Source organism: Scedosporium apiospermum (assembly GCF_000732125.1).
Source record: "Scedosporium apiospermum strain IHEM 14462 chromosome Unknown SEQ_SAPIO_0088, whole genome shotgun sequence".
Classification (NCBI taxonomy): Eukaryota; Fungi; Ascomycota; class Sordariomycetes; order Microascales; family Microascaceae; genus Scedosporium; species Scedosporium apiospermum.
The window spans coordinates 77276-101399 of NW_015971789.1; the positions used below are offsets into that span (position 1 = coordinate 77276).

The window sequence follows — 24124 nt, forward strand, 5'->3', positions numbered from 1 at the left end:
TGAACTTAGATGTTGGAGGTACATCGCCGGCTGCCTCCCCTTGACCTGCAAGTCATCCGGGAGAAAAGTGATGACCAGTGTGCCTTGCGTGGCTTCGTCAGTTGACACCAGAGCCACCGGTGTAGCGCATGCGTGTGGTTGAAGACTCCAGCCGATGCCCAGCAGTGGCTTAGACTTATAGAAGGCGCATTTTGTGCCAGGCAGTTGATGCAGATATGCAAGGCGGACTTGGGCATAGTCAAAACAGAGACGGAAAACAGGCTCAGAGCCGCCTGGACTTGGGGTTGCGGTGGAGTACTTGACATTTATTGAAAGATGTGGTAAAAATCAATGGAACTGTGATTGTATTCGGAAAGGTTTTCCTAAATGGGAAATTATTTCTGTTGGAACTAAATATGAGTGGCTGAACTTTGGCCATTTGGCCACAGCTCGGCTGGGCTGCTAACAAAAGACAACTACGAAGTACACCTTGTATTGAAAACGGGATGTGGTGGGGCCGCACAGCCTATGCACGTGACAAATTTTGGAGGAATCGGGAAACGCCATGTTTGACCTCCATCGAAATTCCAGTAGGCATCAATTGGTTGTAGTGAGGTGTATCCCTCGTCTGGAAAATCGTCCTGCCTATCGACTCATTGGCATCTATAGATCTCCTACAAACACTCCGTATCTTTACCTCACCGAGCTCGTAGCAAGAGCTCGCCCCCGGAAACAGTTGCCGGAAGTAGGATCAATGTGATGTGACGTCAACTACAAGTAGACATTCGAACCTGCCCGCCAAACACTTCGGGAAGGTGTTCTTGAACTTGCCGAGCAGTTCGGGAGAGAGGCCATCATAGATGTATCTCGATATCTTCCATCGTCCTCCATCACCTCCGAATCCTCTATTCCTCTCTGCATCACCCTTCATGGGTGAGAAGACTTGGTCTTCGTCTACTCAAGAGGAACTCGCCTCTCAGCACTAAATAGTCCAGCTCACTTATGTCTACATTGGCTTAACAGTAGCCTTGTCCTTCTTTATATAATCTTCCCACGCTCTTTTCTTTTGAACTGTCTGTCCTCGTTGGCGACAGGCGCGACAAATCTTGTAGTCATTTGCAATCTTTCGTTTATCCAGTCCGCTTCTCATCTTCCGTCACTGTAACTCGAAAGCTGTCGTTTCTCGGCCGTCCCAACCCTCGTACCCTGTTCCGTTCTCAATCCCAGGAATGGAGCCGGATACAGCGAGCCAGAATCGCCGGCTCGGACCAAGTCGTCCCCGCGGCAAGGGATCTAGGGTCTAGTCCGACCTTGTTGCCGTCGTAAAGTCCATGGGACGAAGCAATGGTGAGCCAACGCCATCTCGGACATTCGGACTTCTGCTAATCCTAAGTCTGCCCGTAGACTCACTGCCGGCTCTCGAGTTTGCTCCCCCTCATTCTCTTAGGGGCAAGGTCCCTTTAGCGAAAATTAAGACAACGCCTCACCCATATCTACCCCTACCGCCGACACCCGCAGCCCATGAGCCCACGTCCGATTGTAACTCCACGGTCGTCATCTGCAAGCCGCCATCAAAGAATGGCAGCCAGACTGCACTGGGACACGAGACGGTGGTGTCCCCATGGGCCCCGTCCGTAATGTCGTCTTCGTCTCCATCGACGGATTTAAGCGGCACATTTTCCCCGATCCCGGATGACACCACCACCACCACCAAGACCTCTGTCGATTCAAGGATCTTTCCCTCGAGTCCAGAAAGAACTGCATCTTCGGAGAAAGCCAAGTCTATTGCCCGCAAAACGACCGGGGCTTCTACCTCTGAACTGAGCGGTTTAGGCACGATCCAAGAATCACCCGTGAATCGAGTAAGACCCACAATTGAGACAGTAGAGCGGGCATCTGCAGCCAAGGTTTACTTGGAGACATACTTCCACGAGCTTTTGTCCCGCCCTACGCTCCGGGAACTCTGCCGTCAGCACCTAGAGTCAAATCTGGTGCAGTCAGATATGCATCTAGAACAGAAAGAGAACCTACGGAAGGCCTTCAATTCGCAGTGGACTTGGCACCTGCGGGAGCTCAGATCACTCAAGACAAAAAGCGAGAGGTCCGCCGGAGGACAGCTCTCCGGTTCCTGTGTTGACGACTTCGAGACGCTGAAGCTGCTTGGAAAGGGAAGCTTTGGCGTTGTGAAACTCGTGAGTGAGAAGCCAAAACCAGAGAATTCATTCCGCAAGCAGGTATATGCCATGAAGGTCATTCGAAAGTCGGACATGATCAGAAGCTCTCAGGAAGGCCACCTCCGCGCTGAAAGGGATCTACTCGTCATGGCGGAAGGATCCAATTGGTAAGTTTAGTCCGGTATCACTATAGACTAACTGTGAGCAATTAAGGCTTACTCGTTGTATTTTAGGATTGTTCCATTGTTCGCAAGTTTCCAGGACGAAAAGAACCTTTACCTTGTCATGGACTATATGCCTGGAGGAGACTTCTTGTGTCTTTTGATACGGGAGAACGTCCTGCCGGAAAGCGTGACTCGGTTTTACATCGCCGAAATGATATTATGCGTTGAGGAAGCCCACCGCCTTGGATGTATCCACAGAGATGTCAAGCCAGACAACTTCTTGATCTCCTCTTCGGGCCACTTGAAGATATCCGATTTTGGGCTGGCATTTGATGGCCACTGGTCTCATGATACGGGATACTACAGCTTCCAACGGTACTCTCTTCTACGACAGCTGGGCATTGCTATCGACGGCGATGACTCTGACAAGGCCGATAAGTTCGCCTTGCAGAAGCAGCTTAGATTCGCCGGCCGTGGAAAGTATGACAGAGAACGTTATGGTGACTATGAGCCGTTACTCTCCTGGAGAGAGAGGTGCGGAAACCGAGTAGCCGCAAACTCCGTTGTCGGAACGAGGCAATACATGGCACCGGAAGTGCTTCGTGGTACAGGTTATGACGGCCGGTGCGACTAGTGGAGTATCGGTATCATTTTGTACGAATGTCTGTACGGACACACTCCGTTCTATTCCGAGGAGGGCAGAGAGAAGACGAAATCCAACATTCTGGTAAGCACCTATTCCATCATTGACGCTGTTACCCGAATATTGGTGGTTAATTCGTCACGTTCAAACAGAATCATAAGTACCAGTTTCGAATTCCGTCTCGGCCCCTTGTAACGGAGAGATGCAAGGACCTGATACGTAGGCTTATCCAAGAGCCTCAAACGCGGCTCTCATCCTATCGTTACCGCCGCAAAGACGAAAGGATTCCCATCCCTAGGCTAGTGGGCACGCCATACGTTTTTGCTGGTGATGGTGAGGATATCAAAGCCCACAGATGGTTTCGTAACATACCTTGGCACCGTCTTCACCTCGAGACTCCTCCGTTCATCCCCCAAACCCGCACCATTGACGACACGCGATACTTTGAGGATGATGGGCGCATCAGTGACTGGTCATCTACAGTTGCCAGCAGTAATAAGGAACCGCCTATCGGTCTGGCAGAAGTCCAAGCCCTCCTACCAGGTATGCGCGAGCAGGTCCATGCCTTCGCTGCAAAGCTCGTCGGCTCGCCTTACGATCCTCGCACTATCGACAAAAAGATGGATGAGGAGAAGGGCCTATTCTCACGCGAGAGAGAAGTGCTGAAGCAATTTGTGCATGTGTACGGGCGAAAGGACAAGAAAAGACCGCGGGATCCGCTCATGAGGGACCCCAAAACCAAGCATGCGGTACTCGCTCATCGCAGGCAAACTGCATTTCTCGGATATTCGTGGAGGCGAAGGCGAGCTTACGGCTACAACTTTGCATATAAGAGCGACATGGCGACAGCCAGGCGTTTCGCGGGCGGGGGGAGGACAGACGGAGAGCGAGTCTCCGCTCGTGAGCCGATGCAGAACGGTGTGGCAGGATGTCGGTGTGAAGAGAATCCTACACCTCTGACGAGGGATGGCCACGTCGGGGGATGACAGAGCTAACTACCGGGTGCTCATAATCCCATTCATGTGTCCAACTTTTTTTATATCATGGACTAGTGCTACCATGAGGCGGAGTCCGCTTGTTGCCGGTAGAGATACAAGGCATTTCATTGTTCCTGTGAATACCCCTAAACCACGAGCCCGGGTTTTCCTGATTAATTATTAATATTATATAGTAATCCAAACATGCCTTGACAACGGTTGCCTCTCTTCTGTCTCGTGCGCTAAGGCGGGTTACCTCTATCTAGTCTCCAAAACCTCGGAAAAGCAAACGAAGAAAGAGAAAGCGAACGTGATTAACCAAGACACGTAAAACATCTAGATGCGTAGGGTTTAGATCTGTAGGCTCAATCCAAGTAGCAAATAGTGTACTCCAACACCATTTATCACACTGATAATAAAAGAGAGAGAAACACGGCAAAACACGCTCACCGCACCAAATCGACAGCCTTCTCCCCATCACTCCCGGCTGTCCCCGCGCTGCCGCCGAGGGCATCTAGCGTGAAATCCCCCCCACACTTGGCATTCATGACCTCCCACTCGAACTCCTTAAGCGCGCGGATCTCCCACCCCACGAAGAGCAAAGCGATGAGGCCGTCGACGGCACCCGCGAGGAGCGAGAGGCTTCCGACGAGGATGAGTGCGAAGGAGACGCCCGGGTGGGGGGAGAACCAGACGGCGACAAGACAACCTACGAGGATGGCTAGGGAGGCGAAGAAGTGGGCTGAGCGCCAGGTGCGTTGGGAGCGCTCGCGGCGGGTGTAGGAAGATATGAGGGCGAGGAGTTCGTCGTAGGCGGCGGCGGAGAAGGGGGATTCGCCGGTGGCTGGGGAGGGGAGGGCGGCGGAGCGGAGTTGGGCGGTTAGGCGGTCATAGAGATCAGAGTCGGGGCTGGGGGCGGAGCCGGATATGGATGGGGGAGGAGATGCTTGGGTTTGGAGGTAGGTGCCGTTTGTGAGGGCCGTGGTTGCACCGGTGGTGAATTTAGATTTCGAGGTCGGGGTTGGCGAGGGAGGCGAAGACTGTGATGGGACGACGTGGAAGGAGATGGTGGCTTCGACGGAGAAGTGGTCGCTGAGGGTGCAGTGCAAGGTTGGGTGGGGTTCCGTCATGCCGACGCGAATATCCTTGACGACCCAGCCGGCGGCGCCGGCGTCGGAGGTGGGTACGTCGCCGGTTCCGAAGAAGATGTAGTCGAGTCTCTTGCCCTGCTTGTCGATGGAATCGTGGGGCACCAAGGTTGCATTGTCGACGCCCTGTGCTAGCATTCTCTTCTGAGACGGGGCCCAGCGCCATGTGTTGTAGACACTATCGGACGTGGCGCCGTTCTCCTTGACGTTGAAAGCGGCGGTGGGGATGGGCCGACGGCGGTTGCGCTCGGCGGCGAAGTCGGCGGGACCGAGGGAGCTTTCGGGGTGGAGGACGCGCCAGGCGTCGCGAAGGGGGGCGTGGGCGGTGATAATGCGGTGGGGGAGGCTGAGGGGGAGCATGTTGAAGTCGCCGAGGCCGAGGACGAGGTGGCCGCGCTCGGCGGCGCCGCGAAGGAGTTTGGATATGTGCCAGGCCTGGGCGGCGATGTGGCAGGCGTAGGTGTTGGCTTTGTCGTTGGAGTACTGCGCGTGAAGCTACGAATGGCGCAAAAAAGAGAAGTATGAGCTTCAAGGGACCACCGTGGTTATTTGCATGCCGAAGGAATTAGGGCACTTACATGGGTATTGAAGACCTCGACTACGTCCTTCTTCCCAGGTCCGAAGCGTATCTTGGCACAAGCGACACCCTTCCCAACATACCAATCTCCCCTCCAAAACGCCGTCGGTCGCCCGTTCAGAGGATAGCCAACCATAGAGCTCTCCTCGATGGGCCACCTGGACAGGATGACGAGGCCTGCGCCGAAAGCGCCATTGTGGTAGAATTTGCCGTAGGGGAGCACGAAGCGGGTCTCGCGGCGGATGGTCAGGTAGTCCTCCTGGCAGAAGAGCTCCTGCAGAGCGACGATGTGGGGTTGGGGATTCGCGGAGGCGATGCGGCGGCCGATTTCGGATATGCGTTCACGGCGGAGCTTGGAGATGTGTTTGAGGCCCCAGCAGTTGAGGGTGAGGACGTTGATATCGGGAGGAAGGGCGGCCATTGGAAAAAAAAAAATGTGTGGGACGTTACACGAGGGTATCTGTTACTGATAGATATGTCGTACGGGCCCAAGTGGGCAAGAGCAAGAGGGAAGCACGGCTAAGAGAGGCGAATCAAGGACACGAGGAGTCGCACAAGAGGTCGATGGGGACCCTCGAGATTTGAGACGGATCAATGAGGGTATGACAGATCGGATATAACGGATTGGAGTTGAGGAAGAGCTATATATTAACCAAAAATCTTCGGGAGGAGGGTGGGCGAGCGAGCTATGAAATCCTAAGCATTGGAAGTTGGGGTTATACGTAGTCAAAGTCAGATGCAATGAGGAGAAAAGAAGACAAAAGGAAAGAATGTCTGCAAGCAGAGAAGAAACATCAGTCAATAAGATGTCAAATCCAAAGCATGAGACTGCAACATGTGGACTTGACTTCGGCACTGGGGAGCCGGAGGCTCTGGGAGGTACTTCGTAAGCTCAGGTTCTGGGGTACTTCGAAGCTGCGCAGGAATCACAGGGACCGTGCACGTGAGATTCTGATCCATCGCTGTGATTGACTGATTTGACTGATTGGGATCTGCCCTTGCTTCAAAGTTTGTGTTGGATTGATCAATGGGACTCGATCTTACAGGGGGTTAAAGCTAATCCTGGCACAGGCTGACCACTAAACCTGCTGAATTTGCACTTCTAATTTCGCTTCTGGGCTTGGGGCCAGGCCGTTTTTCTGGTTCGGTTGTCGGGGATTATTAGTACTCACCTTGGGGCGGATCCTTGCATTAACATTGTCAAGTTCTCAACTGAACCCGCCAAATGCCAACTGCCAACTGCAAACTGCCAACTGTCAACCACCCCTGCCCAGAATCTCTCGCAGCGCTGCCTGAAGATTTCAAGACCATCCATCATCAAAAACTTGAAGTCGATCAATTCTGATTGATCCAGCTTCTTCAAGCCCCACCATAATTTTTCAGCCTTCTCCAACCCGACGAGGCTACCTCGATCATTCTCAAGGACAGCTCCTCCTCCCGCATACCGCCATTCGCTATGTACCGACCGTCCCAATTACCTTGCTAACAATCCCTCGGCTCCTCCAACCTTCCTCCTTTCTTCTTCGAGCCATCCATCCCTTCTCAGCAGCGTTACAATCGCCGCTATTACTTTCCAGTCCGACCGCCCGGTCTGGCTTCGCCTTCTCGACCCGCCCCTACCTCTCCCTCCTTCTAACCACCCGCATTCCCACCCCAACCTCCACACCTCTTTCTACCATGGCCGACCCAGATAAACTCACCCCCACTCCCGTCACCACGAAGCGCCGACGCATAGTCCAACCCCGCAACCACCTCTCCACCCCGCGCTACAGCTCCCCCGACGAGCTCACCGGCGACATCTACCCCAGCTCCATCCCCCGCCCAAACGCGACCGAGCCCGGTTCCGCACCGAGAAGCACGACACGACGGATATCCCTTCGCAAAGGCAGGCCACGCAGCAGATCGCCTAGTCGGAGTCCGAGCCTGGATGAGCTCAACGATACGTATTACCAGCCAAGTGAGCGGCGGTCGGGCACGAGGTCCATGTCGGCGTCGCAGCTCGTGAACGGGGCTACACCGCAGAGGAGCAGGAGTCCTATGGAGCTGTCTAGGTCACCGCAGCCGCAGCGGTCAGCTTCGCGATCGAGATCGGGGAGCCAGTCGAGCGATGGGTCGTCGAGAAGGCGGAGAACATCTTCGCCTCCAAGGCGGATATTATCGAGGTCGCCGTCGAGATCGAGATCGGAATCAGCATCGAGGTCGAGGTCCAGATCAAGGTCGAGATCACAGTCCGGTACGCCACCGCGCTCGAGAGCATCGCGCTCGGTAGAATCGGAGTTGAGGACACCCTCACAATACGAAACATGCTCCCAAGGAACCAGGAGTCCATCACCCGCGAAACCTTCGCCGTACCAACCCGTGCGCACTTCATTCCGACCCAAGCTCACCCTACGCGGACACACCGGCCCAATCTCGCAGGTCCGTATATCTCCCGACGCGCGGTGGATAGCTAGCGCTTCCGCCGATGGTTCGATCCGCATCTGGGACGCGGCGTCAGGAGCCCACATGGACACCCTCGTCGGGCATCTCGCTGGAGTCAGCTGCGTCGCATGGAGTCCGGACAGCAACACGCTCGCTACGGGCTCAGACGACAAGTCGATCCGCTTCTGGGATAGAGTCACGGGAAGGCCAAAGAAGAGCGCCAAGAGTGTTGCTGGGACGAAGCATGCCCTGGCTCCCATGAAACCGCTCCTGGGCCACCATAACTACATCCACTGCCTTGCCTTTTCTCCCAAGGGCAATATCCTGGCATCTGGATCTTATGATGAGGCTGTGTTCCTCTGGGATGTCCGCGCGGGAAGGTTAATGCGTAGCTTGCCCGCACATAGCGACCCCGTCACCGGCATCGACTTCTCCCTAGATGGCACCTTGGTCGTCAGCTGCTCCACCGATGGCCTAATGTAAGTCAGCTCCCCTTACAAAAAAAAAAAAAAAAAAAAAAAAAAAAAAAAAAGAATCCAGGTTTGTCTGAGCACTCCGCTAACATTTGACCAACCAGTCGAGTCTGGGATACCTCCACAGGTCAGTGCCTCCGCACCCTCGTCCACGAAGACAACCCCGGCGTCGCAAACGTCTGCTTCTCCCCCAATGGCCGCTTCGTCCTCGCCTTTACGCTCGACAACTGCATCCGCCTCTGGGACTACGTCGCCGGCTCCGTGAAGAAAACCTATCAGGGCCACCGCAACGAGAAATTCGCCATTGGAGGCTCCTTCGGCGTCCATCGCCGCGGCGCACCTCACTCTCACTCTCCTCCCCGCTCCTCTTCTTCTTCTCCTTCCCGGTCTGCCTCTACGCCCCAAAGGGGATACGGAGAGGACGCGTTTATTGCTTCGGCGAGCGAAGACGGGTCTATCGTCCTCTGGGACGTCAAGAGCAGGGAGGTCGTCCAGATTGTACGTGGCCACGAGGGTGTGTGTTTCTGGGTGGACGTTGCTCCCGGCCTGATGGTGAGTGCGGGCCAGGACTGCCTTGTTCGAGTATACAGGGACGCCTCAGTGCTCGTGAATGGGTCATTGACGAAAATGACGGCTGCCGTCAAGGCAGAGGAAGATGGCATGGTCGGGAAAGATGAGGGACCAGAGGCGAACGGGGATATGATGGAGGGTGTTGAGATGGAAAATGATGTGAGGATCAAGGAGGAGGATGGAGATGAGGATGTCCACATTGAGGGCACTTAGCATCTTGGCATCAAGGAGAGCGTTTAAGTTATTCTTTGGGTTTCAAAACTACGATGACGAGATTACGAACTTGCGTAAGGGACAAAGGATATGAAAAAGAAGAATACAATACCCACATCGATTACTGAAAGAAGAAGAAGAGGGTGAAATGGTTTCAAATCTTATTGTATCATCAGGATATGATTGCTGCTCATCGAAACGGACTCCTTATTTCCGCTACCTAGACTCTATGAATTGGTTTGAACAGCTGATAAAACAAAGCAAGCCATGTTGAAGCAGAAAGTAAAAAAAACGAACGTTCCCGTGTGCTAATCTCTCCCTCCCATGATCAATAAATGAAGGTTTCCTTCCACCACCCATGCATGATAAAAAGACCGCTACTTCTTCCTCCTCTCTCTTTTTTTCCTCGTTTGGTTTCCCCCTCTCTTCTATCAGATCGTCTCCCAGCCGCCATTGTTGATCTCGCCCTCGAGTTTACGGCTAATAAAGCTGGGCACGCCATGATTAAGATACGCTGCTCGAAGAGTGGTGTCGTACCTCTTCTGATGTAGGAATAGCTGCCTGCTATGTCGGAGACCCATGTCGGTCTCACCATAGCGGTCGATGTAAGGAGCCGTGCTCCAGGAGCCCGACTTGCGGAAGAGATAGAATGTGCAGCATTTTCGGATGTTGAGGAACAATCCCATGTTGCGTTGACACCTAGACGAGCTCTAGATCAGCTTTGATTCAAAATTGATGCTACGAGGCTGGACATTGTCCGCAAAACTCAAGAACTTACTTTCGCATATGCTGCTGTGCACCGCCGATACTCTCTCCATCCCCTGAGAGCCGATCCTGCTTGAGACAGCAGACACTTTGGCTACAGAATATCTCTCCGCAGAGCAAGCACATCATTGGATCCGTCAGGTCTTTGCCTGTCGAGGGACACCGCCTCTTCGTCGACTCCTCAATGAGCGTGTCGTAATTCTTGGGTAGACCGACCAACTCAAAGATGCCCGGGTGAGTCAGTGCGGCTGACTCGGGAGGTAGGTTGGGCGAGCGATCCGAGCCCTTAAGCATCCAGTCGATTTGATGCCGAATCCAGCCAGACACCATCGTCTTTACGACGTTAGGCCAGCCAAAGGAGGCGCTGACGTCGGTGAGCGAGGCGCACATGTCGTCGAACAACGGCAAGCGCAATACCTCCGTGAGACGGTCAAGCTCGTCTGCATCAGGGTTGCTCGAACCCGCACAGTTGACGTCGATACCATGTTTGATGTAGAAGAGGACAACAGCTTTTCGGAGGAAGATGAGAGCATACTTCTTTGCAAACGAGTAGAAGCCCTCGAGCGTCTGCAGGCCAGGCTGGTCGAATACCGCTTCCTTGCCCTTCTTGTCGCCGTAGATGCGATCATAAATGTCGTCCCCCGTGGTTAGATCCATGCACATATCCGTGACGCGAAGCGCAAACTCTGCAAACGTGTTCAATCCGCGATCGGAAGTCTCCCGGTGGACAAATTTGTTGATCCAGTCGTCGATGGGGATGTGTATGCTCATATAGTGAACAACTTTAACGAGCTCAGCGAGATAGCAGAGCTGGAGGAGGTTAGATACATCTATGCGCATGAGGCGTGCAAGATTGGAGGTGGTTTCGTTCATGAACAAGAAGATATCTTGACTTAGAAGAGGAGTGTGCGTTGTCGCTAGCTCAGGGAGGGATAGCGAATGCTGCTCATCCGCATAGTATTGAGCGGCGAAAAGCTGGAAATGCTGCGCCTCGCAATCGGCGCGGAATTCCTTCTCTGAACTGCTTTCACCGCGTGATCGAAGGCCACCAAAGGCAAGATACGACTCGACGGTTTCTGAAAGGATTCGAAGATGTGTGATAATCTGCTCGGGAATCTTGTCAAGCAGAGTCATGCCATACTGCGCCTCGATACCGCGCTGCTGGATCTCCACAGCACAAATAGTCATCCCGACCGCCTTGACTAGGATCTTGCTAGGACTTTGTGTATCGAATATGCTGTCATACTCGGGACTGACCTTCAGGTCGTTGACCCTAAGCGTCTCCCGCAGACGTTGATACACCTTGACCAACTCGCCAATAATACCACCGTGGCTCGCACTTGAGTTCTCTCGGATATTGGACTCACGAATAGGAATCGTCTGGGAACCAGGTCCTGTTCCGATTGTGAGAGTCTGGACAGGGGCCGGATTCTTTCTCCAGGCCTCGCTAACAAGATCCGAAGCTTTGTCTGAGAAACTGCCCATCATCGATGACGCGGCGTAGGACGTGTAGATGGAGTTAACACGTCCTACATCTCTCAAAGCTGCACGGAAACTTTGGGACTCTCCGCCAGTGAACTCTTTCTCGAGGAACTGCAGGAATGGGATGGAAGGCTGGAGAGGGCCCGGGTACGCCTCTTCTTTGCCCTTCCAGATGACCGGCAGGAAGGCATTGCCAAGTGCCTTACACAGCGGACAGACAAACTCATTTCTTTTCAGATTCTCTGGATGGTGCCTCGCTATTTGGGCTTGTTGGCGGCGGTTAGTCGCCTCGTAATACGTCTCAAAGCAGTTGAAGTGCATCATGTGCCCACAACCAACAGACACGGGGCCGGGTATGGACAGGGACGCCGGGAACCCCTTTCCAATCGTCTGGCGCTCCTCCAGTATCTTTTCACCCGTCTGGCTGATCTTCTCAACGATTTTCCTGTTCTCATGGGCGACTCCGAAAGGCCGGATGTCCTCCGCCGACCGGTCGAGATTGCAGGGCGTGTTGTACGCCTCCCTTACGAAATCGGGATCCCGGAAGTCTGTCAGGCGGAGAATGTGACTATCTACAAGGAGGGCAAAAGTTCCGTAGAGACGACGATCATCCGTATCCTCCTGGCAAAGGATGCATGTCCCGGTCGGGTATTTCCAGAAATTCTTGCGGTCTTCAACCGGCTCCGCAATCTCCTCGTCCTCATCGAGATCGGTTCCCCAATCAATATTGCCCTGGTTCTCCATGAAACTCTTTTGCTGCTGCTGGAATTGCGCCATAACCTTGGCCTGGCGGCTCAGGGCGGCCTTCTTCTTTCTCTCTCGCTCCGCCTCCGCAGACTGGACTGCCGGAGACGCCGTGTTGACGCGATCGAGAGGGATACCTAGGGCCGCGTACGCGGCATCGAACGAACCGGGGCACTTGTGCCTCATCTTGTTGAGAATGAGGACGATCTTCCTATGGCACGCCTTGAATTCTTCCTTGCTCGATAGCAGATCGAGCAATGCCACAATGGTCTTGGCATTTGGTGCTTCGGCAATGAAGTTGCTCCGTGCCTGCCTCGAAAGGGCCACCTGAATAAAGGAGTGGAGAGGCTCCTGATTCGCACCATCCCTGGAGACATTGTCTTCGGCGATTGCGATTAAGATGAGGTGTAAGACTACCTGGAGGAAGGTTTCGATTCGGGTTCCGGGAACAGTTGGGGTAAGTTTAGCGGCGAGGAGGGGATACAGGAGGGAGTAGTAAATGATCTGGGCGAACATGCCAGTGCCGGTGAATGCGGCAAGATCCTTGAAGAGACCCGAAGGGATGGGTCGAAGTCGTGGCTCGTACACGATCTCCTCTACGTCCCGACCCGTTTTCTGCGCTAATCTCTTACGATACGTCATCTCGGCCTCTTCACGTTGATTCTTATTGTAGTGGGCGATGTAAGGGTCAACCTCCTCAACGTACTCGGTTCGCAGTTCAAACGTTCCCACGTCCGACACTCCCTCCGGAGCCTTAAAGGTCGTCATCGATTCCAAGACTTGGTGGAAATCCTCTTGCTCTTGATACCTGTCAGGGAGCTTGTTGGTAATCTCATTGAAGGAAAGAGGCTTGAAACAGAGGACGTGAATCAAGTCCCGGCGGATAGAAAGAAGCGTCTGGTTGGGCTCATCCTCGGGGGGTATCAAGGATGTTCGGTCACTGAGGAGCACAATCAAGAGATGAAGCATATCCTCAACAACATCGAGATGCTGGGCGTCGTCTTGGGACTCGGACTTGAGCTCAAAAATACCCTTAACCCAGTTTTCCATACCGAAACGGTCAATGATTGACGCCAAGACGCGACTGGGGTTGCATACAGCCATCGCAGTCTGGAGGAGGAAGATATCTCGATGGTGAGACACGTCTCGTTGGTTGACTCCTCTGTACGTGGCTGCTTGATGTCGAAGACTGATACCGTTGCGAACCCACATGTTTGCCTTGATCTGAGCTAGCCATGCGCAGACGCGTAGTGGATAGTCAAACGCAGCCATCAGGTAGTCTTCGGTGGTATACTCGTACTTTGACTTTGTCTTCTTTCCCATGCAGCGGGGTTTGGCCCAGAGCTCCTGCGTGGAAAAGCTCAAAAGATTCTTCATCTCCTCCGCTGTGAATGACTTGCCACACTCAATCAGCCACGATAGAGTGTAATGCAGGGCATGGTGGAAGCTGATGGGATCTGTCTCGACAACAAATTTGACCACCTTGTACTGCGACGTTGAGGTATCAAACTCCATATCCTGCAGCGTCTTGAACCGGACCTCGTCCTTAATCTCCGAGTGCTTGAAGCGACCACGTTCCGCGCCAATAGAGTTGATAATAACAGTTTTGGCAACGGTACGGATAGCGTGAGATAAACATGGACGCTCCTCGGGGGGACAATTGCGGAAAGCGTCGGAAAGCTGCCTCGACATCCTGTTGATTTCTCTCGTAACCAAAGAGGCAGTGATCCAGCTATCGGTCTCGTATTCGACATGGTCACCGACGGCACGGACATTGGGGCCGATACCCTGATGAAGTTTGACCAAGTCGAGGAACTGCATTAGGTACCTCGCTTCGGCGCGGATACGCTCCTGGACGTGTGGCGAGCAAAAAAGGAACTTAAGGTCCATGTAGAAGTGATACATGCGCCGGTTCGTGACGGAGCCACTCTCAAAGGCAAGTACGGCGTCGGGAGATACGTCCCATGGATGTCCGACCTGGCGTGTCGTGAGGAACGTATATAAAATCGAGAGCAAAGTTGTCAAAAAGTTGCCTCTCTCTACGAGCTCTGCAGTGATGGAGGGGGTTGTAAACATCTGCAAGGACAAGTTGATGATCGAGTGATCCGGTTCCCGATCACCAATGAGATAGAGTTGGGCCAATATGGTGTACAGGCTTGCGAAGCGGAGGCCAAGAATACGCTTGAATTCGGGCACCTGGACAACCGTCGATATGTAGAGGGAACGGAGATCGTTTCTGACCCTCTTCCAAAGCCGCAAGTCGAACAGGATTAGCCAATCCAGTCGGACCCTCTGGAAAACGTCTTCGGCGGGCTCAACGTGATCTCGAGACAAATACCCAGCAGGGGCCTCGAGCCAGTACCGGCCAGGCTTCGAACCAGTCGGCTTCGTCGACTTTCCAGGAGTCTTGGGGATGTCCGCATTCGCCTTGGCGCCATAGATGGCAGGGACCAGCTCCGTGGTGTCAGAGTCAGAGGGCGTCTGCTCGCGCTCTCTGCCTACCGCTCGGCGAGCTGCCTCCCCGGTCGTTGGTTGAGGGGGCGGAGGCGGAGGCGGATAACCCGCCATTGTAGCTTCGTCGTCTTCCAAGGCAGCGAGTTCGTTTTGTCGCCATTCCATGCCAGCCTCGGCAGCATCATCAGCAGCGGCATCCACCATCATGACATCGTCGTCGCCTTCACCATCCTCCTCCTCCTCAACGGATACAGATCCCTCATCGTCGAAATCTAGCAGACCGTCAATGTCATTGTCGCTATCAGCTGCAATGTTCACCTCGGGAACCCAGGGGTTGTCGGGGTCCTGGGTGCGCGTAACCTGGATTCGAGCCGCCTGTTGAGCCGCTAACCGCTGGAAATTGTGTATTACGTGGCGTTGGAAGCGCTGCTCCCTCTCCATTTCAAAGGCGATGAGGGCTTCGTCATCGATGCCATCCCTACCGATGGCGCTATGGGCCGCGGAGCTGCCTTGTCTCCAAGGTGCCAGAAGCTCCTGACAGACGATCTGTCGGAGGAGTCCATGGTCATTACCGACGCTGCAGCCGGCAATATCACTCAACCAATCGATCATAGTAGCACACATCTGCTCACGGAAAGTATCCCGCGCAGCCCTGACCGTGACCGTAACTCTAATCTCCTCCAATTTTTTAGCCATAGCAAGGAGTTTCTCAACATCATGATCGGTTTTCAGGATACTTCGTCCGACGGTGTCAGTTTCGATGGCCATCTTATAGGCGCTCGCCTCGGTAGTCCGGCAAGAACGCGCAACGTGGTTTTGGACGTCTGTGATTGTGTGCTTCTCGTCATTCCATAAGATGAGGCTATAAAGCACCTTGCCGTCATTGGGGGGCGGCTCATCCATGCCATACGATGATCTCGAGAGCCTGGACGCTATCTCATCTTTCGCGATGGATTCTGGGGTTTTTGGTTGGCGGAGCTGCTCCGGGGAGCACGAAGCGACGTCGCAGATGAAGTTGATAACCCTCGCCACAGCCATGGTAATGGATTGTCTAACCTCTTCGGGGACAGAACTCGTCGCCTTTCCCTTGTCCGCCACGCCCTGCGCGCCCTCGAGCTCAGAGTGAATAGTACAGTGCATGGGTACTTTCCAGGCTTCTTGGTCCCCACAATCGCAACAGCCGCTGTTGCCGACGGAAATGTTGATTCTAATCATATGGCCGGTGTGGTCGGTCGCATCGAAGCATCGGCTACAGAGAACGCAAGTGTCGTCGGTACTGCACGTACGGCAGGCATACGACGCCTCGCCGGCCTTGAATATGTGGCCGCATCTCTTCCCCCTTGCGGCTTCAGTGTACTCCGCACCCTCAACAGCACCTTGGGCATCACTGAGCCTCATGGAAGGGTCGGTGCCTGGCGGGAAGAAAAGTCCCATGTAATCGGCATTCCCACGGGCCAGAGTCCAGAAAAGCCCATGTAGAAGTTCTTGGCTGGCGCTGCGCGAGTATTTGTAGTTGTATCGAGACGGAAGTGTTACTAGGAGGTCGCAGAGCTGCTGCTCTTGTGTAGACATCGGTGGATCCATCATCGCGGGGGGTGGTCGGTCAGGTCGGTGAGGATTGCATGGTAAGGTTGCGAGGGACGGGAAGGATAAGATCTATGCTCTCGATCTTCGGAACAAGAAGGGCAAGGCTGTCAGCTTCGCACACTCAGCAGAGACAGAAACATCACATGAAGAAGATATATAGGACTGAAACTGGGTTTCAGGCAGATGGAAAGTTCAGAACAGCCCGGCCAGGAAAGGGAAAGTGTAGGTCGACCTACCAGGTTCGAGAAGCGTCACGGAGCTGAGCTTTGTGGATGTCGGGAGGGGTAGCTTTGAAGAGAATTATTTAGGGTACTGTGAGGATCGGAGGGATGAGAAGAATCCACAAGGAAGTAAGGGACCAAAGATATATCTAAACTAACAAAGAGCAGGTCAAGCTGAGGAGACAGGGGGAAATACACTGATGGGAGTTGAGGAAGTATCTTGAATGGTGATGGCGGGGAGGCTGGGATTGTGCAAATCAGCTGTGACTGTATTGATTGATAGGTGGTGGAATTGGAGGTGGTGGGTGGATCGCACTGTTACAGCACAAGCACCAGTGTTGATGACAGCACAGAGCACAGCCTTGTCCCCCCAACCAACAAGGGAAATCAGGCATAAACTAAATTTCTGACTGGAATTTCTACTAGGCCATAACACTTCCCAGGCACAATCCGTTAGGGAAATGTAATTCCCAGGAGCTACAGAGATGACAGGAGACCACCCAATGAATAATTAACTTCCAGAGCCTGGTGCCCTATCTGGGCCATGTTGCCACTGACATGGCGCCTGAGCCATCAATCAAAAGTGCAAACTCGGAGGAGTTCAAGGCCGAACATAGGCTGCATATGACCAATGATGTTGAAGTCTAGGAGGTTTCGGTCTATTTAACACGTCCAACCGGGACATGCAAGTTCATGTCTACCGTCAAATATGATACAAGGGTTCGTTGCACTCGGCATCAGGGTGGGAACTCGGGCTGCCCAGCTCGAAAGACTCATGAGACAACTAGTGTCGCCATATTTATTCCTCGTCCTCGCCTCCCTCGACGTACTTGTGTCGGATATCCTTCCATTGGCGCTGATGGAGAAGAGTAGGGTTAGTACAAGCCAGGCAGCGATGTAGAGTCGACGGGATGACGTACTCCTTGGTTCCAGCTATCCCAGAGGCGATCCATTCCACGGTTGAAGCCACTTTAAGAAAGGGTCCGATCATTAGCATGACATTCATATCATCTCCGAGTTCTGTTATCAGGGAGTCTCATGTGAGCTATTCCCCAATTCCTCCGCCGAGGAGCTGCACCTACATCTCCCACGCAAAGCCGGCAACGAAGACACTCGCCAACATGGAGTAGTTCTTCCTGAAGATCAGGCTACAAGTCATCCCGGTTAGCATATGTCGTCCACCGCATTCGATCGATCTCGGTCGTGTGTATCGCTCACTTGTAGAGAGTAGAGGAGACGGCCTGTTGGTCGAGAAAATTCGAGGTTAGCACACAGCGAGCGACTTATTCGCCAAGGGCGGACAATGGAGCCACCCGGCGCCGGCGCAAGACAATGCGACTGACCATTGTGACTGCTAAGTGCAACTGCACGTTTTCGCCTAGGTTTAGAATGGTAGACGTTCCGTTCCGGAGACAATTGAGCGAGGACCAGCAGTATGATGCGAGTGGAATGATGGGCAGAGATCAATTGTGTTCCTTTTCCGATCTGGTCCGCCAAAATCTCGAACCAGACGGAACTTGCCGGGGTGTAGATTACCGGCTTCTTCATTGGCTAGAATTGTCGTGTATTAGGTAATCACATGTCTCCCTCGGTAAAGTGAAGGAGTGTGAGGTACGTACCAATTGTCCTTAGGTATGTACCTTGGTACCTTGGTACCCATTTCACAATTGAAAGCTCCCTGCTCCAGCCTAAACTATCAGGCAGGAACTGATGGGTGCTGTCTGTTACCCAACTTTTGGTCTGGTGGCAGCCTGATACTTCGTACAGCCAACCACCTTTGTACAACCTTGGGTCGGAACTCTACTCTCAACAGAACCCTTGCCTCCAAGCCTGGCATCTTCGACGTCATTACAAGTCCGACTCGCCAACCAAAAGCAGAGAGAGGACTTGAACAAAACCAACCCAGAGAACACGTTACAATTTTTCTTGTCTGCACATCATACCTCTTAGCAGCAGTATTAGTGAACTACACCTGGAGCTCACGACCGCGAAGAAACATCAAGTGAGACCGGCCGCCGGCCGAGCCCGCGGGTTCCCGGAACAAATAGCCCCACTCGGGAGTCCGTCCCGCGCCGATACAGTTGCTTTCGACAAACAATTGCAATGTACGAGAGCATACGAAATTTGACAGTCTAAAAGGGAACGGACGAGAACGACAAGGTGTATATTGATCGACAGAACCAAAAACTGGGATAAGCTAGACTAATTAAAACTATCTCCCCCAAGAAAACCGACATCCTCCAAGCATTCCCCTATCCCGGGTCCGTCGATTCACACAGTCCCGCCCGGGTGACCTTGCCCGCTGTTTCCGTTCTTCCCAGTTAAACCTGTAGAGGAAGTAGAGGGAGTAGACCAATCAAGCGACCATATCAAGACCCAACACAGGGCTATAATTGGCAAAATCTGACCAATACCACTTACATCCCTTTCTGAGTTCCCATTGTCCTCCATCCAGCCGGATTCGTAGACCCACCCCCTAAGACACCAGACGATTAAATAACAGGCCACATACGCAACAGTTGAGGCGCCAAGGGCGACAATCCAATACAACGAAACAATCACACCCCACCAGACCGGTCTGTTCGCCTTAGGACGGCTATGACCGCGGCACCATCGTATTCCGTGTGCCAGATGCGAAAGGAGAAAACAGACTAGCATGGCGGAGCCAACAATGACCTCTAGCGTAGCAGCCTTCGTGCCCAGAACGCCGCCGACGCGGTTTAGTTGGGCATCCGTTAATCTCCGGAGAGGATCAAGGTCGGGGTCTAGGAAGCATGACATAGGAAGCAGAATGGAGCTATCGGTGGCCAGGCCGCCGCGCTGCTTCGTCAAAAACGACCACGTGTCCTCGGGTCTGGATGCTCCCATGAATTGGTAGACCAGCATCCAAATCAGGACGACGTAGATGAAAGCAACCACCAAAAACCTCATCGAGGCGGCTAGCTTGGCTCGTCTCCAATAATCTCGGATCATAAGGGTCGAGAGGTTTGTAGATGCAAGGGCCAACAAGACCATGTTGAGGCCGACTTTGTAGTGGTATGCCGACAGGGTGCACTTGCTGGCCAGGGCAAAGTTGATTCCGTACGCCAGTGATATGAATATCTGAGTATCGGCATTTGCGATGAGGAGGTTCGACAAGAAGTTAAACAGCCATTGAATGAATCGGCTTCGCTCGGCCGTGATGTTGAAGTCGCCGAATGCCCTTTTCCAGCGCTTTTGGCGAGTCCCTCTGGATGTGATAGACGTTATTAAAAGCTATACTCATCTGGGTATAGGTTCGGCTCATCCGTCCAAGTGATACAATGAGATAACTAACCTGGGAGATGGATTGGGAAGTGGACGATATCGCTTGCTGAGGATGGGCACCCATTTCCACCTCATTGCCATTTCCCGGACGAGAAAAAAGAGGCTAAGGAGGCACAGGAGAGTTCCGGTAATGAACCCAATCACCACCTGCCAAAACGACGCTTTGTTAGATGAATATTCCGCAAGATTCCTCCCGTCTGGGCTGTGTGAGGGTCTCGACAACACATACCCCGATGCCGGCAATATCTGGATTGCCCTGGAATTTCGCGCGTTTTACCGTGCCGTAGGACTCGACCGTGTCGTTCGGAAAGAAGTTAATACGGCATTCTGCGTTGATGTCGATACCATATTGGCCTTGGCAGATATTTTGAACTTCAAAGGAGTAGCTCCCCGGAATAAAATAGGACAGAAAGAATTCACTGGACATCTCGAATGGAGGCAAAGGGGACTAAAGTGGAATGGGTTTGTTCTCGATGTGAGGCTGCTCTATCTAGCAGGTAAGAGACTTGCCGGGACAAGCTGTCACGCCAGGAACCAGATCGAAGGGTGAATCAAGCTATAAGTAGTCGACCACATTGGAAAAAGAAAGGCACTCAGTTCAAAAATCGATGGGGACGCCCTGAGAAAGGTGACAGGAAGAAAGAAACCAAGAAGGAGGGCAGGAAATCTCGTCAAAGGCCATTTAAGCTGCAGCCGGATCACACGAAACGTGCGAAGGAGGTGGAAGACCCTAGGTAAGGTGGTCGAGCCCGGCAAAGGGGATGCTTTTCTGGCCCAGCCTGGTCTAGATATCCTGCCAGGCTTAGAATACGACAGCCCCGTCGCACAATGTGGTGCAGTGCCATGTTGAGTGGTTGGCTGGTACAAGAATAACCCCCAAGCACAACAGATGCTTAAATTAGAAATGAGTTACTTCAGAGTCTTCGCTTGTAAAGCATAGGATCAGCCAAAGGGGTAGTGTGGGTAAGGTGAAGCCTTAATTCGTCGGCGAGAACGACCCCTTTCGGCGCTTCTCTCTCCAGGAAGTTCATGGGGCGGCGGACCATCTCAATAGGTTCCTTGAGCAGCCCCAGCCTTGCGGTGATAGTACCATTGGTGTTACCCCAGGATGTAGTGAAAACTGCCCCCAAGCTGCAGGTGAGAGCTCAGCCCCCAATATCTAGCGAGGCCCGAATCACCCAGGAATCAATAAATACGCAAGTACAATCCTACGAATAGCCTGGCGTAGAGTGTAAATCAACGCCCCATGCAATGAAAACTATGCTGGTTTATGATATACTTGGTGAGCCAGGGTCTCCATCTAATCGCCAATTTTCCATCTTCTCTTATAACGATTTCACGAATGAAGCTCGGCCGATGGCTCGTGTCTTTGTCAACTCTTGTCTTGGGCCGTCTCGATGAGAAGCCACGATGGTATGGCCGGCACCGCACTGAACTTCATGATGCATGTGAAATGACCGGCTGTCGAGCATTTATTAAATCCAAGTCCTTTACACACGAGCATCTCTTCTCCTTTAAAAGTATTTAGTTCGTTCCTTATTTCGGAACCTAATAGATCTCCCCGAAACTGCACCAGATCCTTCTCAAGGACGAACACACATGTCGCAGACGATCAATGGTTGGACGTAGCCGAATGTTTCGTCGGATTCTTGAGCAACGGCTAACAGCCGATTGGTCATATCAAGCTATCGTATCGCATTCCGCTGTCGTCTTTCGCGGGTGATAGCTGTGAGAGCTGAAGAACCGAGGACTTTCACCAGCCCACTTTCAGCTTGATTAGTAGTATGCTCGAGAAAGGTCGCTGGAGTCTCAAAGAAAGGAGAAGCCGCCTACCTGCCTATCGGACCAAACCAGTAACTTCTACCCGCTCTCAAGAGCAAAATCAGACTGAGACCGAAGGTGTCGAAATGGCTCTACGTTGACGCGGCACTGGATGGAGCCGAGAATCTGGAGCGCGAACCCACATTGGGTAGGGCAGGCTACATGTTGGCGGGAGGAGGATGAGTTGTTTCCCATGGGTTATCTGGGCGTAGGAGTGACCGTACCCTCTTGTGGAGCATGTGGAGGTAGCGGAGAGGAGGGTAAACGAATGCAACCCAGAGCACAGGATGTTCTCCTACTCCTTCACTGGGTTCTTGCAACCCACGAGGAGTACGACAGAAAGGATCCGCTCTTGGACGATGAACAAATCGTTTTGTTCCAGGGAAGGAAAATAATCCTGGAATGAAAACGTGTGCCGAAACAACTGGTGGCTCGGGTGAGGTGAGGAAGTTATGATACCACATCGACGAACCGCTTTAGGAAACGTAGAGAAGAAGGGAAAGGAGAAAGCCATGATAGTATATCGACAAAAGCTGTAGGGCTAGTGGAGAAGAGAGAAGGGCAATTAGGGTTAGGTAAGGCGAGCAGAGAAGAGGAGAGAGCAAAGCTCAGATGCCGTCGGGTTCGAGGACCTCGAGGATGACTTCGGACGGCAAGAGGACTGAGGGCCCGGTGCCTTCCACTAGATCAAGGAGTCAATACTAGTTAACTACCACTTCCTAATGTGGACGGGCTCTGGTTGCGCCTGCTCGAAGCGAGTGATGCTCATGGCAAGGCTCGATCGCATCTGAACAGGCACTCCGTCTCTGCTTTAGCGACAAGACTTAACAAAGTGTGTCGAAGCCACATGCTCGGTGAGGGTAGATTTTCTAAGCTTTTGATTTAGTTCAGGGTTTCCCCTGCAAGCACACGCCCACCTAGCCCATTGGGCTTTACGATACGAGCGATACAGAATGGTACTCATAGACAGCACGCTGGAAGCAATCGCCAATGCCGCCGCCGCGACTACCGCGATCGCTAAGGCGGGATCTGCTCCGGTCGACCCAAAGATCTTAAGCGCCGTGGCCGCCATCGTACCTATCATTACATATCCTTTTCTGCCCTGGGATGGGAAGATGGACGACCATCAGTTAACCTTCTATCTCATATACCTAGGCTTTCTCTGGATTCCCTTCTTCCACCTGCCCAATCTGACCCTTTGGCTCTTCGGGAAGGACTCCGTTTGCCTCCCGGTGTACTTTTGGGTGTTGCCCTTGACGCTGTGCACCACGGTAGTCGGCAATGCGGGACTTACCGCTAAGGGTGAGCACCGGAAGGTCGCCCCAGCCGACTTCGACGACGCAGTTTCCTTCACCTTGATCATGTTTATCTACCAACTTTTCCGGCTGGGGATGTACTTCGCCACGGCGACGGGCTTCCTCTATGCCACAGAAGTCTTCACGTGGCTCGACGTGGTCGGTACGCTGGGCTTGATCCTCCTTGCCGTCTTCGGAGGGGGCTGCATCGCGGCGTTCTTTCTCGAGTCGGTCAAGACGGCGTTTTACAAATTCACCACGCGCCAGGTGAGCTGGTGGACCTGGCTGCAGCCGAAAGATAATAGCAGCAAGAACGAGTTTCTGCTCACGTTGAGCTATATTCTCCCTATCTTTTTATTCATAGCGCCCCCAGTCCTGCTGTTCATGACCGTATACGCAATTGGCAACAATTAGTTAGACAGAATGGGAACACAGAAGGAGACACGCACTTAGTCTATGGATATTGATCTAATTCATTCGATCTCTTTGGTTTGAGCCTTGGTAGTATTGTGGTGTTGCTCCTTCTAGGCATTTGTTGATCCGCATCGAATTTTCATAGGGCGAAGAGACATTTCAAAATGAAACCAAGCTTTTTTATCATTCAACTCGAGGTATCAATGCTGGAACAAGAAGCAATTGTCGTTCCGAAGCTTGAGTCAGACGATTTCCGTAGGCACCTGTGATGTATGACAAGAGATCACTTATCCTAAAGTAACATTCATCTTGCAAGCCGAGAAGCTCGATGCAGGAGCCTGCGGCGTACACATCATCCCTTCTCTTGCGTCGGCGCTCCAAAAATGGAGTGAAGTGATCATTTATAGACTCAATCTATCCGTGTAAATCACCACGAAGCCCCCTCCCTCTACTACTCACCCAGACGCCCTCTACCTCATCGAATGTTGATCGTTCAACGTCCGAGACACCGCACCTGGAAAGCTCAAACAAGCGATCTGGAAACTGATGGTTCCAAATCTGCCAGCATTTTAACCTCATGTTTTTCAGCTGTGGTTCTTCTTTGAGGACGCGCGAATTGAAAACTCCCACACAAAAGAAAAAGGCTCAATCGGACGCCCTGTAAGTACAGATTGTGCACTTGAAAAATTATGTATA

The 24124-nt window shown here is 52.9% G+C and overlaps 5 protein-coding genes and 1 pseudogene across 5 annotated transcripts; 3 read left to right on the plus strand and 3 right to left on the minus strand.

The window, feature by feature from the left end:
- Nucleotides 1-1310: 1310 nt before the first annotated feature.
- On the plus strand, nucleotides 1311-3946 carry SAPIO_CDS3053 (uncharacterized protein; the record flags this gene model as incomplete). The annotated part of the gene is made up of 4 exons (XM_016785927.1): nucleotides 1311-1326; nucleotides 1384-2320; nucleotides 2387-2941; nucleotides 3184-3946. The coding sequence occupies 4 exons, from the start codon at nucleotides 1311-1313 to the stop codon at nucleotides 3944-3946; spliced, it is 2271 nt and encodes a 756-aa protein (XP_016643933.1).
- A 437-nt stretch (nucleotides 3947-4383) lies between these two features.
- On the minus strand, nucleotides 4384-6083 carry SAPIO_CDS3054 (uncharacterized protein; the record flags this gene model as incomplete). The annotated part of the gene is made up of 2 exons (XM_016785928.1): nucleotides 4384-5580; nucleotides 5664-6083. 2 exons carry the CDS (start codon nucleotides 6081-6083, stop codon nucleotides 4384-4386), a joined length of 1617 nt encoding a protein of 538 aa, XP_016643934.1.
- Nucleotides 6084-7339: 1256 nt separating this feature from the next.
- On the plus strand, nucleotides 7340-9339 carry SAPIO_CDS3055 (Uncharacterized protein; the record flags this gene model as incomplete). Its single annotated transcript, XM_016785929.1, has 4 exons — nucleotides 7340-7619; nucleotides 7724-7895; nucleotides 7984-8562; nucleotides 8661-9339. The coding sequence occupies 4 exons, from the start codon at nucleotides 7340-7342 to the stop codon at nucleotides 9337-9339; spliced, it is 1710 nt and encodes a 569-aa protein (XP_016643935.1).
- A 431-nt stretch (nucleotides 9340-9770) lies between these two features.
- On the minus strand, nucleotides 9771-16371 carry SAPIO_CDS3056 (uncharacterized protein; the record flags this gene model as incomplete). Its single annotated transcript, XM_016785930.1, has 2 exons — nucleotides 9771-10038; nucleotides 10118-16371. The coding sequence occupies 2 exons, from the start codon at nucleotides 16369-16371 to the stop codon at nucleotides 9771-9773; spliced, it is 6522 nt and encodes a 2173-aa protein (XP_016643936.1).
- Nucleotides 16372-17391: 1020 nt separating this feature from the next.
- SAPIO_CDS3057 (uncharacterized protein) lies at nucleotides 17392-20325 on the minus strand (the record flags this gene model as incomplete). The annotated part of the gene is made up of 7 exons (XM_016785931.1): nucleotides 17392-17448; nucleotides 17513-17561; nucleotides 17675-17740; nucleotides 17811-17833; nucleotides 19014-19821; nucleotides 19909-20045; nucleotides 20128-20325. The coding sequence occupies 7 exons, from the start codon at nucleotides 20323-20325 to the stop codon at nucleotides 17392-17394; spliced, it is 1338 nt and encodes a 445-aa protein (XP_016643937.1).
- Nucleotides 20326-22672: 2347 nt separating this feature from the next.
- On the plus strand, nucleotides 22673-23428 carry SAPIO_CDS3058 (annotated as a pseudogene; the record flags this gene model as incomplete).
- Nucleotides 23429-24124: the final 696 nt, after the last annotated feature.